Source organism: Ceratina calcarata, unplaced genomic scaffold (genome assembly GCF_001652005.2).
Source record: "Ceratina calcarata isolate Rehan_Ccalc_2016 unplaced genomic scaffold, ASM165200v1 scaffold368.2, whole genome shotgun sequence".
Lineage (NCBI taxonomy): Eukaryota > Metazoa > Arthropoda > Insecta > Hymenoptera > Apidae > Ceratina > Ceratina calcarata.
The window spans coordinates 1087834-1102991 of NW_017159898.1; the positions used below are offsets into that span (position 1 = coordinate 1087834).

A 15158-nucleotide genomic window follows, 5' to 3' on the forward strand; every position below is an offset into this window, starting at 1 on the left:
ATATTAATTTTCGTAATACAATACTAGTTTCCAAATATACTTTTTTTCCCATGGAAGAGTTATTTTACTACGTTACTTTTTGTATAACAACGAACACGAAAGGCCGGATTTGCTACACGACAAAAACTAGAGAACTAATTATTTTTTAATTGTTCAACTTTTCTGAACTTCAAAATTTTAAAGGCTGGGAAAGACATAGTTGTGCCATCTGTCGCTGGAATTTAATACCTAAAGGAATTTTTTAAAATTTGGCTGAAATAAAATCAAATGACAAAGCACTGAAATTTTAGTAGTTACTAGATATTACATTAATAAAACACTGTACAAAATGTTAGAAATTTTGCAAGTCTATTAAAAAAGACGGCGTTTTTATACCTTCGCGCTCATAATATTTGCTTTTTCAAATATAATTTGTTGAATCGCTCATTGAAGCGAAGAGCTGGTGAAACCCTTAAACTGTCCTATCATTATATAACAATGCTGTGATATAAAAATACTTCTTAAAAACGATCCAATTATCTCAGATTTAAATTGTAGAAAATTGCAGAAATTTAAATTGTACAAAATCAATTTATATCGATCTCGACTCGATATATCGATTCAGTACGATATTAATTTGTGTTCACGGCGCTAGATGTAGCAAGCGCTCGTTCAATTCTTTTCGAATGAACGTAGTGGGGGGAAGTAGAGGGAACGAGGGAACGACAGAATTAATTAGATACTTTGCTGCTGTTTGCTGATCATACTTTGCTACACTTTTCGTAACGGTGATATGTACTCTTGATAGTAAATTTTAACAGAATCCTTTTTGCAAATTGAACATTTCTCAGCTCCGTTAATTAACGATTGATTAAAAGAAAATGGCACCGCGTACAGAAGCGTTACCAAAAGAAGCTGTGGAACTTCCAAATGATATGCCTAGCGCTGGTATTAAAGCAGTTTTATTAGGTCCACCTGGTAGCGGCAAAGGTACACAGGTGAGAATTTCATTATAATTTCTTATAGTCTGAATCAATAAGCACTAAAATATGTAATAGAATCAAATGATCGTACTGTGTTTGTAACATTTTAGGCACCGCTACTGAAGGACCGATATTGTGTATGCCATTTATCTACAGGTGACATGCTCAGGGCAGAAATCAGTTCAGGATCCAAAATTGGTAAAGAATTGAAAAAAGTAATGGACGAAGGTAAATTGGTCAGTGATGACATGGTAGTCAACATGATTGATAGCAATCTAGATAAACCTGAATGTAAACGTGGCTTTTTGCTGGATGGGTTTCCAAGAAGCGTTCCTCAAGCTGAGAAAGTGAGTTTTATTTTCTTTTCATGTCATACTTTATCAATGAATTAACTTCACTATTATCAGTGATTATTTATTTGATTTTATCTACGTTAGAAAGATTATGAATGACCTTGACATGACATTGAGATAAGAAAGTTGATCATGATTAACAAACAATCTATATAATATAAGTATTAGAAGATGGATGATGTTGTAATACTGTTACTTTTTATTGAAACAGCTGGATGAAATGTTGAAGAAGAGACAAACTAAGTTGGATGCTGTGATAGAATTTGGAATTGACGACAGTTTATTGATAAAAAGAATCACAGGTCGTTTAATACATCCAGCGAGCGGTAGATCGTACCACGAAGAATTTGCTCCTCCTAAAGTACCTATGAAGGATGATGTAAATATTGATGATTATCTGTGTTTCGAGCCAAGTATCCTTTAATCAAAACAAGTTATATATGCGTACATGGTTTTTTGTTATTAGGTAACGGGGGAGCCATTAGTTAAAAGATCCGATGACAATGCAGAAGCATTGAAGAAACGGTTACAAACATATCACATACAAACTCAACCATTAGTTGATTATTATGCTTTACGAGGTATTCATTACTATGTTAATGCAGCCCAATCCGCTAAAAACGTATTCAAGGACATTGATCGCATTTTCTTGAATGCAACTAAGCAAGAAAAGAAGAAAAGCTTCTTTGGTTGGTTCTCTTAAAAGCGGGAAGCGCTATGATTCATTTTTCTCTTTTGAACGATAGGGGCAATGTGTAGTTAATTGAAGAACGTCTTATAATCAGAATAAGTCTTAGCAAAACTTAGTCTGTAGTTATAACATCTTCGATTCGAAAGCAATTTGCACTGCTTTTAATTGACATAATATGTATTTTTCTTTTTAATAACTAACGTAGAGTATGTCCAATAGTATGTGTAGTAAGGGGGAAATAAGCGGAACAATATTGCATCAATTTAATTGCAAATGAACGTATGAGTCGCAAATGTGCGGATATAAGTCAGCAAGTTAAATGCACACATTTTATTAATAATTTTTACTTTGATTTGTAATTAGTATATATGAGAAGTGACGTATTTGTATATATTGGAAAACATCTATTTGCATTTTTATTACTTTTAATCTTGTTCCTTAGATATATATATTTCTTGAAATACTGTAATAATTGTTGCACAAAATATAAATACTTACCATTTCCTACACTTTTTTAAACTTAAGATTTATTTCATAATTTTTTGATACAATGAAGCATTTTAATGCCTTTGAGATGTAATGCTTCATTTTTATATACGCACACACCGTCTATTTTTTACTCTATTAATTGCATAATATACAAACTAATGAATTATGTATGGGAGTAGGTGATAAATACAAATATTGTAATATATATTACGTACATATATCGAATTCGTTGAAATGCCTATACAATTTTGGACATAGTTTTACAAAACGGTTTTTAAATGAAATGCAATGTATGTTGAAAACTATTTTCCGCAAGTGAAAGTGACTCAAATATTATATATTCTGATACGGTGGTTCCCGTCTGTATATCTTATTGTAAATATTTGATGAGAAAAATGAAATTTACATTCGAACGCAAAATAAAATTCCTAGTGCACTGACATCATCTATCTGTTTTAATTAATTTATTATCGTCTCTATCGCCAACCGCGCGCTCTACGTGATTGAGAACATAAATAAAAAAATGTCTACTAACGGAAGAAAAGATGTAGAACAATATAATTAAGTATTTCCAACGATCTACTGAAAAAAGCTATGTACAGTTACATACATACGAGTTACTGAAGGAAATACTAATGTTTAAAGCAATTTAAAGTATGCGCGATAATCGCGTGGAGTGCGCTGTGTACATGTATCACGCATGCGCAACAATCGTCAATTGTTCGCGAGTCTCGTCAGAAGCAGGGTTCGGGATAAATAAGTTCTGTCCGCTCGTCAAACAGAGGGATAAAGAGATAGGACAGAGAGGGAGCATTCTTTCGATTTCTCAGTGGAAAACTGTGTTTTCCGTGCGCTGAGGGCCGGTGGCCGAGTGATGCACGCATATGTCTAGGCTCGGAGGGACTCAGGTTCTGACCACAGCACAGGTGAAGAGGACGACCGCTGATCACGCAGCGGTGTTAAACTTCGGTGCTGCAAAGCGCAGCAAGTTGTCCGCCGTTGCGGTCACGGAGATCAACGAGATTGAAAACATGACGGATACGGCCGCAGCTACGACTGATACTCAGAAGAGAGCCAATTTCTCGGCTTTGACTGTCGGTAATCCAAACGGCGTCAACAAGATTTCACCTAGTTTGGCAAGCGCGAAACCTGGTTCAGCTAGAAAGCTCGTCATCAAAAACTTCAAAAGTAAGCAAGACCATGGGATCTACCTAACCTCAAAGTCAGCTGCTGTTCGCTAAGATTCGTGGTGTAATTTATGCTTGGCAACGTGCCTCCGTAAATTGCGACATTGAATTTTCGAATGACTTTGTAAGATTTTGTGACACTTTCGTTGTAGCATTGCCTGACCAAGGATCAATCGGTTCTAAATGCGATTAATAATTCTATGCAGACATAACCTAACCTGACACCTCCAATGAAGAACAAACACAAACGTCTTTAGGACGTTATTATTTCTCTTTTTTATGTGCTTTCCAGAAGTTTCAGACTATCTTTACTTTTGTGATTAATTATAGACGTATATCTGTTTACCTATGTTCTGAATCTTAACGTGTCACTAATGGTAAAAGTATTTATGAACTATTTTAGCAATGATAGTATAATGAAATTTTAAAATGCATTTACGTCTTACACGTGACGTGCAGTCTTAAGAAAAATAGGAATTTATTATTGCATAGCAATTGCAAGAATGCATATTGAATCTATATATTCTTGAATTTTCATTTAATTCTAATTCTATAGTTTCCTTATTTGGACATGTCATATGCATAAAGTCAATTTTTGTGAATATTGTAACAGATGTAAGTACTTATAATACATGTTTTGCATTAGATAAACCCAAATTGCCAGAACATTATCAAGAACAAACATGGGAAAAGTTGCAAGAAGCTGTAATTGCAATACAGACCAGCAAAAGCATTCGTTACTCATTGGAAGAACTGTATCAAGCAGTTGAAAATATGTGTAATCATAAAATGGCAGCTACATTATATACAAAGCTCACAAGGTTAACAGAAGCTCATGTCCAGGCAAACATAGAACAGTTTTTAGCAGAATCAATGGATAGGCATATATTCTTAAAAAAAATGAATGAATGTTGGCAGTCCCATTGCCGGCAAATGATTATGATTAGAAGTATTTTTCTATATTTGGATAGAACATATGTATTACAGAATCCAAGTATTTTATCTATTTGGTATGTTCTGCCCTTTATGCTTTTAAATAAACTAAATCACTTATAGATATTGTCCTGAATACGTGTGTCGTTTTAGGGACATGGGATTACATTTGTTTAGAGTGTATATTGTTCTAAATAACTTAGTTCAAACACGGACAGTAGAAGGTTTGCTTATGCTCATAGAAAAAGAGCGTCAAGGTGATACGGTGGACAGGACACTCCTTAAGTCGTTGTTAAGAATGTTATCAGATCTACAAATCTACCAAGATGCCTTTGAAACTAAGTATGCATTTTTCAGTGAATATTAAATGAAGATGTCGCATTGTACTCATCAATACATTTTACTTACAGATTTCTGGTGGCTACTGAAAGACTATATGCTGCTGAAGGACAACGATTGATGAATGAACATGATGTGCCTGAGTACTTAGCACATGTAGACAAACGTCTTCAAGAGGAAAATGAACGTTTGTTACATTATTTGGATGCATCTACAAAGTAAGTATTCTTTTCCACATAAATTAACTTGCACTTGTCTTGTCTAATATTGAACGTCAATCTAACATTAACATAACATTGTAGATGGTCATTAATACATACAGTGGAGAAGCAATTGTTATCCGAACACATCACCAGCATTTTACAAAAAGGTTTAAGTGGACTGTTGGATGAAAATAGAATTAATGATTTATCTTTACTTTATAATTTATATAGTCGAGTGAAAAACGGCCTTGTAGAACTTTGTCTAAATTTTAATTCTTACATTAAGGTAATCCATATGATGAATTTTTAAATGTTACACTTGAATTATGTAATTTAAATGTATATACGATTTACTCGTATTTGCAGAAAAAGGGTAAAACTATAGTCATCGATCCAGAGAAAGATAAAACTATGGTTCAAGAACTTTTAGATTTCAAAGATAAAATGGACAATATAGTTAACACCTGTTTTCATAAAAACGAAAAATTTGCAAACAGTTTAAAGGAAGCTTTCGAAGCCTTTATTAACCAACGCGCGAACAAGCCTGCTGAATTAATAGGTAACGATATTTCTTTTATTAAAACATTTACATTTGTTATTTTTATTAATCAATGCGCTCCTTTTTAATTTCAGCAAAATTCGTTGATTGTAAATTAAGAGCGGGTAATAAAGAAGCGACGGAAGAAGAATTAGAGAGATTATTAGATAAAATTATGGTACTGTTCAGATTTATACACGGCAAAGACGTGTTCGAAGCATTTTACAAAAAAGATTTGGCTAAACGTTTGTTAGTTGGTAAATCAGCTTCTGTTGATGCTGAGAAGTCCATGCTATCCAAATTGAAACAAGAGTGTGGCGGCGGTTTTACCAGTAAATTGGAAGGAATGTTCAAGGACATGGAACTCAGTAAAGATATTAATATTGCTTTTAAGCAAGTGAGTATTCAGAAAACTTTTACATTTTAGTTCATTACTTGTCCTATGTTTATTTCATTACATAAATATAAATCATCTTGTGTGCAGTATGCAGGAAACCTGCAAAGCGAATTATCTGCCAGTAATTTGGATTTAACTGTTTCAATACTTACAATGGGATACTGGCCAACGTATCCTGTGATGGAAGTGACATTACCGCCAGAAATGGTGCAATATCAAGACGTATTTAATAAATTTTATTTGGGCAAGCATAGTGGTAGAAAATTGCAGTGGCAACCTACTCTAGGACATTGTGTACTGAAAGCTTGGTTTAATCAGGTACTGTTAACATCGAGCAACAAACATATGCAAAGTAAATTAATTACGCATTCGCGCGAGACGAGGTTCATTATTTTATTTAAATTTGGAAACAGGGTAATAAGGAACTCCAGGTTTCGTTGTTTCAAGCATTGGTCTTAATTTTATTTAATGATGCCGATAATTTATCTCTGGAGGATATAAAAGCAGCAACAAATATAGAAGACGGTGAACTTAGAAGAACTTTACAATCTTTAGCATGTGGTAAAGCCAGAGTGTTGCAAAAGAATCCGAGAGGAAGAGACGTCGCAGATAATGATAGATTCGTGTTTAATGCAGATTTCACAAATAAATTATTCAGAATTAAGATAAATCAAATTCAAATGAAAGAAACGGTATGAAGTAGTCCTTTAAATAGCTTTTCTCAAATATCAAAAATGTGATCTGTCTATATTGTGTCTCCTTGTCTTTCTCAGAATGAGGAACAGAAGGCTACAGAAGAAAGGGTTTATCAGGATAGACAGTATCAAATAGATGCAGCTATTGTCAGAATTATGAAAATGAGGAAAACGCTCACGCACAATTTATTAATTAGTGAACTATACAATCAACTAAAGTTTCCTGTAAAGGTCCGTTTTGTATTTTAAAAACGATGCACCTCAAGAACGTTTAAATGTATCTAATAATTAGATGATTTTAAAATGAATTTTTTGTTACAGCCTGCAGACTTGAAAAAGCGAATTGAATCTCTCATAGATAGGGACTACATGGAACGAGATAAAGATAATGCAAACGAGTACAATTACGTTGCATAACCTGAACCAAATGCCAAAGTCATTACAGACTGGGTGGTCACTATGTTTCGTAGCAAGAAAACCAATTCGTTTTGGTGTTTGCCTATTGTGAATGTGACATGTTAAACAAGAAAAACATAAAACTGATTGAATATCGACACGATGTTGAGTCATGTGGTTAGTTGGAAAAGAAAAAAATTTAGTGTGGACTTCATTGTTTTGGTTCTTATAATGCATAACGAAAACTGGACAATTAAGATTCTCTTTTAAACAGTGCTTTACCGTTGGTATTCTTGTGTTGTTTCTGGATTTCACTAAAATGGACCATGTGCAAAATGTTTTAAATGGTACAGCATTTGAAGTATACATATGTATATCAGCAATTTTTTATGCAAAACAATTTTTCACAGCATAAAGATTTAAGACGATAATATAGAGTCGAAATATTCTAAGAATTAAAAAGCAAATGCGACGGCCGAAAGTGAACAAGAATGTTATTTATAACGAGTATAGGATACAGTGTACCGTGGACGTTGAACGTACTTGTCATTAAAATAATTTTAAACAAGTGGAAAATGCATTATAGAAATAAAGGTTCGTGTATTGAATAATATCCGCTACATAGAAAAAAATTCTCCATTGCAGAATTTTTAAAATGTTGTTGGAAAGAAAGATGTAAGGTACCGCAATATGTGCATACTAAAATAGATGAACGCCACACTGATCGAAGAAAATTTATTAAGGACGTACTATTATGTATTTCTATAACAAATTTTTGTACATTGCCTTATAATACAGAGTTTATAAATAACGAAGCGGAAACTGATTTGTACAAATGAATATCGACTGTTGTTGAAGCAATAGTAAAGCAATGTATAAATTAATTGACCCGATAATAGTATGAAACATTTTTTTATTTTATCGATGTTTTATTTATGATCCGCACGTTAATCAATGGAGATTTTCACGATTGTATGTATCACCAAAACGATTGTTTATGTTTTAGAGATATTAAAATGTAAAGAGTGTTTTGTATTAATATGAAGCGGAAAATACTCTGCCATTAGCTTTACAAGTTTCATTATAAAGTTACTATAACTATATTTAAACTTAACACACACGCGTACTTGTTTAAATTAATTTTTGCAGAACTGTCGAACGAATTGTTTCTTGACAAAAGTATAACTTTATAAGAAATATATGTATCTTCTATCTTGTACAAATTAAAANAATGAAATTTTTAGAAAGATAATAAACTATAAAAAAATGGAATTTCTGTAATTATACATTAAATGAAATACAGAATTTCTTACTATATCTTTTAGTGTAATCTAAAGACAAAGACAAGAGAGATTATTGTAAAAAAAGAAGGTCCAGTGCTTTTTTGTGAATATAAATATGTAGTTATATTCTATGGAGTATAAAAGAATAACTTCCAGAAAACATTAAGCAGAATTTCGTAATGTAGGGATCGATTGTTATTGAATAAATATATAATGTACTATTAACGGTAAAATTTGGATAATCGAGTGGCTTGTTCGGTCATTTTAAGTCAGTGTAATTATGAAATAGCTTATTATTCGAATTTTGTATAAACACGGAAAAGAATGTTGATAAAATCAGTAGCCAATTTTAATGGAAGTCCTGACGGAAAGTTTTAACATAAATTAAAACCATCCCATATAAACGCAGTACATGGTAAGGTTTTTTTTTGGTGTATAATAATATAATGGGAACCGTTTTCAGTTAAACGTCATAATGAACAGTTCAAACAGTAAATTAAAAACATTAATCTTCTCATAAATTACCTTATACTGCGTTTCAACTGTATTACATTAAAAAAACTTATTTTTGTGTAATCGTACGTAGATTTATTAAAACTGTAAATAGGATAAGATTCCATACTTGTAATAAAATAAAAGAAAAAACTCAAGTTATCTGTTTGTTTGTAATGTATTATATAATTACAAATATTTACATTTTATTTACAAGATAAAACATTCGATTATGAAACTATCTATGGTTATCGAGCTTGATGACCGAAGTTTTTTCTTTCAACATGTACTTTCATTCCGAACTGTTTTGTTATTTTCTTAGTTTTTGTACGTATTCCATTTTTGTATCAATTTCATGTATCAAAGATCTCGCAAAATTACTAGCATTTGCCTCCTTATTCAAAAAGTCTGATACCAATGTAGAAGGAGGCTTTCCACCTCCATGCGCTAAGCATTCTTTTCGATATCGATTGCCTGCTGTTTGATCGAAAGGATTCGCTTGAAAGTACGTTTGCCATATCCAAGAAGCAATTGCTCGAGATATTAAATAAGAATAATATTTCGCGCCATAGCCGACGAGATGAGAAAATCTTAATTGCCATGCCTATAAATAAAACATGTACATTTATAATGCAAACAATAATGGAAATCTTCTCGTTGCAGGAAACTACGTACTGTGTTCTCAACATAAGGTAATTGATAGTATTTTCCTTGTATCTCTTTTAAAACCTCGGTCGACGGTTTTTTCAATTCTCCGCTATGATAAACTTGATCCAGCATACTGTAGCACAGTTGATTTTGTAATTCAGAAGCACAGAATATGTTCTTCGAGGTGTTCAATTTTTCTACTAATCCTGCTGGAATTTCTTCTTGAGTTTGAAAGTGTTTTGCAAACGTGGACACAACCTGAAGATAAATATTGATGAGTAATAAAATAAATGTTCACTTATAATGCTAATTGTTTAAATTGAAATAACTGTAATTATAACTCACTCTTGGATCACTCGCAAAATATTCCATTAATATGCTTGGAACCTCAGCGAAATCTGTGCTGCATCTGGTCCCAGTCACATGCTGATATTTTGTTCTGCCTAACATAGAATGTAACGCATGACCCATCTCATGGAACAAATTTTCTACAGAAGAAGGACTGAGTAAGCAGGGCTTGGACCAGGATGGAACTGGTAACGATAACATTAACACTACTATGGGATTCTGAAATCAAATATTCATATATTATAATAACAAGCTCGATTTAATGATATCGTTTATATTTGAATCATACTTGATAAGATCCATCTGATTGTTCTCTTCCACCTCTAATAGTAAAATGACAGTCTTGATTAGGTTTCCCTTCTCTTTCAAAGAAATCACAATATATGTGACCCAAAGTTTCTTCGTTCTCGTCTATCACAGCGATTTTATGAACATTATTTGCCCAGACCTCGCCCGGTAAAATTGGCACGTATTCAAGTCTGATACCAAAGAGTGCTTGTATCAATATATTAATACCATCCATACAAGAACCAAGCGAAAAGTATGGTGCAGATTCCGTAATACTCATGTTCAACCAAGTTCTCTTCGCTTTTGCCGTAAAATAAGCCGTATCCCATGGCATTATTTCCTACATACGAAAATTAAAGATATTAACTTACCTAAATAGAAGATCATACAAATTATTATTTAGAAAATTTAATAAACCTGTTTCACGGGTAATTCTGTGTCTTTCATTTTTTGCATTTCGTTAAAATCTATCATCGCTTTTGGTTTCAAATTATCATTCAAAATATTAAGAAATTCGCATACCACTTCAGGCGTTTCTACGGTACTTCCCTTCACGGCTCTATAAATTATTCATTCTTTCAGTACACACCATGGCTTTAATGAGCACTACTTTATCGATTAATATCAAGACCCTACCGATGAGCGTAAGACGGGAATCCACACAATTTTGCCAAGATGTGTCTGGAATTTAAAAGTTCTTGCAACAGATTCTCTTGTTCTTCATTAGGATGTAGAAATGCCCGATATGCTATCTCTCTAACTAGATAATTAGGAGAATCCGCATAAAGTCCCGACACATACACTTTATCATTCTTTATTTTGAAACTATGAAAATCAGCAAATCTTACATTTCATATTAAATACCAGACGTATATAGAATTAATTTTCTAGACTTACAATTGCTTCACAGTATCTGGAACAATACTTGCGTCTACCGCTCGTGTATGGCCGGTACCAGACATAAATTTTTGACCCACCTTCAGAGACAAACCAGGTTTGGGAAACATGTATTACAATGTGAATATTGTGTATCGATATAAAATAAAACATACTTGTAATATGTAATAATTCAGCTGTACTACATCTTCTCTTATAGAATCTGGCAAATGAATAGCACATTGTTCAAAATCAACCAAGAACAGTTTTGCGACATGGTCATCTATGACAGAAGTTTCTTGAATATCTCCCTTAGTTACTACATGCTTCAATGCATTGTATAATTCGCGTCGAGTGTTCAACCTGCAGAAAGTCTAAAATAATTTCGTTGTTTTAGATACAAAATCTTAATGTTACTCTTTTGAGTGAATATACAAGATGAGTCGCCTGAGACAAGCCACCTGAATAACTTGTACATTTTTTGAGGTAGAGAGAAATGTTTCAGACAAAATCTCCTACGTATTTCTACCTGCAAGAAAGTTATGTACATCATATAATGTATTCTTCGAAACCGAACAATTTCTGTGTGAAACATTTCTTCCTATCTTAAAAAATGTAAAAGTTATTCAGGTGGCTTGCACTAGGCGACTCACCCTATATATAATGATTAATATCAAAATGTTTGGAAAGAAATCGATTACTTTTCTACAACACCGCTAACAAATAAACAGGTATCTTCCGCAGCTGTAATGAAGTTTTTATCTGGATGTGCAATTCTAATGAACTCCGCCAAATCAGCAACTTTACATAATGTATCAGACATTTCGTCAAAAATTTCTACCATTTTTCTTTTTCTATCTCGGCTGGTACATTCTGCTATAAGTGCTTCTGTTTCATGTATTGCTTCATCTTTTAGAACGTTGAATCCATCTGCTGTTTTTAATTCAACTATACCAAACAATCCCTACGAAGCATAGGAGAACTTTTAAAATATATTATTATATACCATGTACTTATAGAATAATTGTAGGAAAACAGATATTACTTACAGTTTCTTTTTTCAGGAAATCAAATCCAACTTTTTCTGTGCTAACGGAATTAAATGCTGTTGCTAAAGATGACCATGTGTTAACATCTCTATGGTTCTTAAAATGCCTCAACAACTGTTTTTTTACTATGTGAATCATCTTTTCACAGTGTATTAAGCAAGTTATGCCAATTAGAATTATAATATTCAGTCAAGAAATAATAATAATTCTGGAGACACGAATACGGATGGCATTCGGAAATTAGGACGGGCGCTGTAATAAGAAAGAATAATACAATTTAACCTGCTTGTATTCAAATGCAGTGTATTAAAAATCGAACAGAACCGGTACTACAGAGTAGAGATATACTATTTTATTTCCATTTTCTAGAAGCAATCGGATTGCATTCTATTTATTCCTGAATGAAACTACTCCATGGACAATTTGAACTCGTTACTTTGTTTTTTACTTGTGAAAAGCACAGGACCTTCGATCACATTTTTATTCAAGAAAGAAAAATTGCATGTGCAAAAAATGGCAAGTCTCCGATTTGTTTAATATACATTTAACACTTTTTGTATTGACAGCCTCACCATTTTCATAAATCTATTTTTGAGCAAACAGTGGCGTCACTGTGTTCAACTGATTTTAACCGCAGCGTTATAGCCCAGTTATAACTGTGTAGGAACGATGTTTAATTCTTCACTGAAATCGTGTGAGAATAAAATTGAAAGTGAAAAATGAAGAGAACCGGTACAGTCGCGTTCTCATAATGAAACGATTCATAACATAAATTTTATTCAACTGATCAAATCCAGCGTTCTGAATTGAACATGACTTATTTCTGTCTACTGTAGAAATCTCTTTATTAGCAGAGAGATTATTTATTTCACTGGAAATTCTGGAGTAACTCGAACGAACACAAATGGTGAGAGTATAAATTAATTAGTCGTATATATTCGTAAGTATACCGTTGACAATCATGCGAATGAAACGAACGCTTAATGAGATTCTTATGCGCGACAGTAAGCTCAAATGGAAGGGGTACAGTGATAACTATACAAGGATATCTCCTACCGTCATTCGCATTACATGTTCTTGACAGATCTTTATTTTTTTGCGATAATTTTTATTATCTATTGAGACATACGAAAGACGTCTTTACTTCGGATTTTATCATCCCAATGGCGTATCTTTAAGTATATACCGTTTTTTATAATTGTATAATTATTCTTTTCTTTCTAATGTGGAATAATACAAACTGTGTGAATATTTCAATTTTTGATTTCATTACTTTAAAACTATGATGTCATGTATAAGTGAATCCACTTTGGTACATAGTTTCATTCGCATTCTCTTGCAATGTGTACTTTTCTTTTTCTTCCTTCTTACTAAAGATTTATAATATTAATTCCGTATATTATTTTTTCCACTTGGATTCTATGATACACAAGGATTTATTTACTGCTGCTAAGCAGTTAGCAGACAGTGAGATCGAGTTGATAAAGACTATAGAAAATTCTAAGACGGCAAATAATAAAAATATTAAAAACGCCATGTCTATGACACAGAAGAAAAGTGCAAAGCAGTCTAAAAGACCATCAAAAGTAAGTATAAATTTGTGGAAAGCACCTTTGCCAAAAGGAATAAAAATCTTACTATCTGATTCTGTTAGGTTCAGCCATCGGCTGCTCTGATGGCAGCCAAACGGGAAGCAGCACAAAAACGTGGATTGCAAGGGAAAAAGTCTAACAGTGATTATGTGCACGATATATATCAAAAAGTTATCGATGCTTATAATACAAAAAGAATGGAAACAGGTCTTGTATTTGATAATTCTATGATAGAACACAGATGTCTTTGGGATAAAAATTATCCAGAATGCCCTGAAAGATTGACAAGAGTCTTACAAAGGTGTCAAGAATTGGGCTTAATAAGTAGATGTAAATTGATCACACCAAGGAAAGCTACAGAGAGTGAAATACTCATGAAGCACAGTCAAGAGCAAATAGATATTTTGAAGGCCACTGACGAATTTATGGATACAGACACTTTAGAATTATTATCATCAAAATACGATGCCATTTATGTACATCCTGTATGTGAATATGATGCGAGATAATATTTATTTTATATCATTAAATTTTAATACTGATTCATTTAAAATTGACTTAGTCTACCTACCAAACATCTCTGTTGGCTGTGGGCTCGACGATAAATTTAGTGGAAAGCATTTGCAAAGGAGAAGTTCAGAATGGAATGGCTATTATCAGGTAATTTTTGTGAGTTTAATAAATATAAATGAAAAATTGAGAAATAATTGCATTGACAAAGAGATGGATTTGATTATCAATGTTCATATTCCAGACCGCCTGGACATCATGCAATGAAGTCAGAATATTGTGGGTATTGTTTCTTTAATAACGTTGCGATTGCTGCTGAAAAGGTGTTACACAATAATTTAGCTAGTAAAATTTTGATCGTTGACTGGGATGTACATCACGGGCAAGCTACGCAACAAATGTTTTATAACGATCCTCGGTATAGATAAATATTCTTGAAATTGTTGATTATATATTAAAATGGAATGTTATATCTGTTATTTTCCTTTCACAGAGTAATTTACTTTTCTATTCACCGTTACGAGAATGGTGAATTTTGGCCAAATCTTAGAGAATCTGACTTTCATTTTGTTGGATCTGGCCCAGGCGAAGGGTATAATTTCAATGTGCCACTTAATAAAACTGGTATGACGAATGCTGACTATTTAGCCATATTTCAACAAATTTTATTACCAATGGCTTACGAGGTAAATAATGAGGTTTTTATTACGTACTTGATTTAAGTATTGGCTTGCGAACATTTTACAAGATAGTAATAAAACTTTAACATGCGATATAAAATGGAAGAATTTCAATTATAGTTTCAACCAGATCTTGTAATAGTGTCAGCTGGTTATGACGCAGCTTTGGGCTGTCCAGAGGTAAAATAATTATTATTTGTTTGTTCTTT

The 15158-nt window shown here is 32.8% G+C and overlaps 4 protein-coding genes across 11 annotated transcripts in view; 3 read left to right on the forward strand and 1 right to left on the reverse strand.

The window, feature by feature from the left end:
- The first annotated feature begins 672 nt into the window (after positions 1-672).
- Ak2 (Adenylate kinase 2) lies at positions 673-2940 on the forward strand. Its single transcript, XM_018025692.2, has 4 exons — positions 673-977; positions 1073-1309; positions 1527-1694; positions 1782-2940. The coding sequence occupies exons 1-4, from the start codon at positions 861-863 to the stop codon at positions 2016-2018; spliced, it is 759 nt and encodes a 252-aa protein (XP_017881181.1). The 5' UTR covers positions 673-860; the 3' UTR covers positions 2019-2940.
- Positions 2941-3379: 439 nt separating this feature from the next.
- Cul4 (cullin 4) lies at positions 3380-8255 on the forward strand. Its single transcript, XM_018025748.2, has 11 exons — positions 3380-3683; positions 4329-4692; positions 4769-4957; positions 5026-5172; positions 5257-5443; positions 5524-5716; positions 5791-6092; positions 6180-6410; positions 6506-6784; positions 6866-7018; positions 7109-8255. The coding sequence occupies exons 1-11, from the start codon at positions 3380-3382 to the stop codon at positions 7202-7204; spliced, it is 2445 nt and encodes an 814-aa protein (XP_017881237.1). The 3' UTR covers positions 7205-8255.
- Positions 8256-9117: 862 nt separating this feature from the next.
- LOC113463795 (mitochondrial intermediate peptidase) overlaps positions 9118-15158 on the reverse strand; it is a 14488-nt gene continuing 8447 nt past the window's right edge. Inside the window, exons 1-11 of one of the 8 annotated variants that reach the window (XM_018025756.2) lie at positions 13118-13345; positions 12168-12419; positions 11820-12082; positions 11295-11481; positions 11140-11219; positions 10879-11067; positions 10660-10801; positions 10244-10582; positions 9952-10173; positions 9634-9864; positions 9118-9562 (exon numbers count right to left, since the gene is read on the reverse strand). In XM_018025756.2, the coding sequence (XP_017881245.1) occupies positions 9269-9562; positions 9634-9864; positions 9952-10173; positions 10244-10582; positions 10660-10801; positions 10879-11067; positions 11140-11219; positions 11295-11481; positions 11820-12082; positions 12168-12305 (2085 nt within the window). In that variant the 5' untranslated portion in view covers positions 12306-12419; positions 13118-13345 and the 3' untranslated portion in view covers positions 9118-9268. Of the gene's footprint in view, positions 9563-9633; positions 9865-9951; positions 10174-10243; positions 10583-10659; positions 10802-10878; positions 11068-11139; positions 11220-11294; positions 11482-11819; positions 12083-12167; positions 12420-12491; positions 12832-13117; positions 13346-15158 lie in introns of those variants that run through there. The other 7 variants (XM_018025751.2, XM_026814147.1, XM_018025752.2 and 4 more) reach the window with 7 other exon arrangements.
- The window catches only part of HDAC6 (histone deacetylase 6), a 7845-nt gene continuing 5680 nt past the window's right edge, over positions 12994-15158 (forward strand). Inside the window, 7 exon segments of the mRNA XM_026814150.1 lie at positions 12994-13074; positions 13583-13753; positions 13822-14244; positions 14322-14419; positions 14514-14687; positions 14763-14955; positions 15070-15155. Of these exon segments, the coding sequence (XP_026669951.1) occupies positions 13072-13074; positions 13583-13753; positions 13822-14244; positions 14322-14419; positions 14514-14687; positions 14763-14955; positions 15070-15155 (1148 nt within the window). The 5' untranslated portion in view covers positions 12994-13071.

Excerpts from the sequence above, each read along its gene's own strand:
- Cul4 (XM_018025748.2), top strand. The coding sequence starts at position 3,380 with ATGTCTAGGCTCGGAGGGACTCAGGTTCTGACCACAGCACAGGTGAAG. Across the intron at positions 6,785-6,865 it reads AAATTCAAATGAAAGAAACG|AATGAGGAACAGAAGGCTAC; the intron begins GTATGAAGTAGT and ends TGTCTTTCTCAG. Across the intron at positions 7,019-7,108 it reads AACTAAAGTTTCCTGTAAAG|CCTGCAGACTTGAAAAAGCG; the intron begins GTCCGTTTTGTA and ends TTTTTGTTACAG.
- Ak2 (XM_018025692.2), top strand. The coding sequence starts at position 861 with ATGGCACCGCGTACAGAAGCGTTACCAAAAGAAGCTGTGGAACTTCCA. Across the intron at positions 978-1,072 it reads GTAGCGGCAAAGGTACACAG|GCACCGCTACTGAAGGACCG; the intron begins GTGAGAATTTCA and ends GTAACATTTTAG. Across the intron at positions 1,310-1,526 it reads GCGTTCCTCAAGCTGAGAAA|CTGGATGAAATGTTGAAGAA; the intron begins GTGAGTTTTATT and ends TTATTGAAACAG.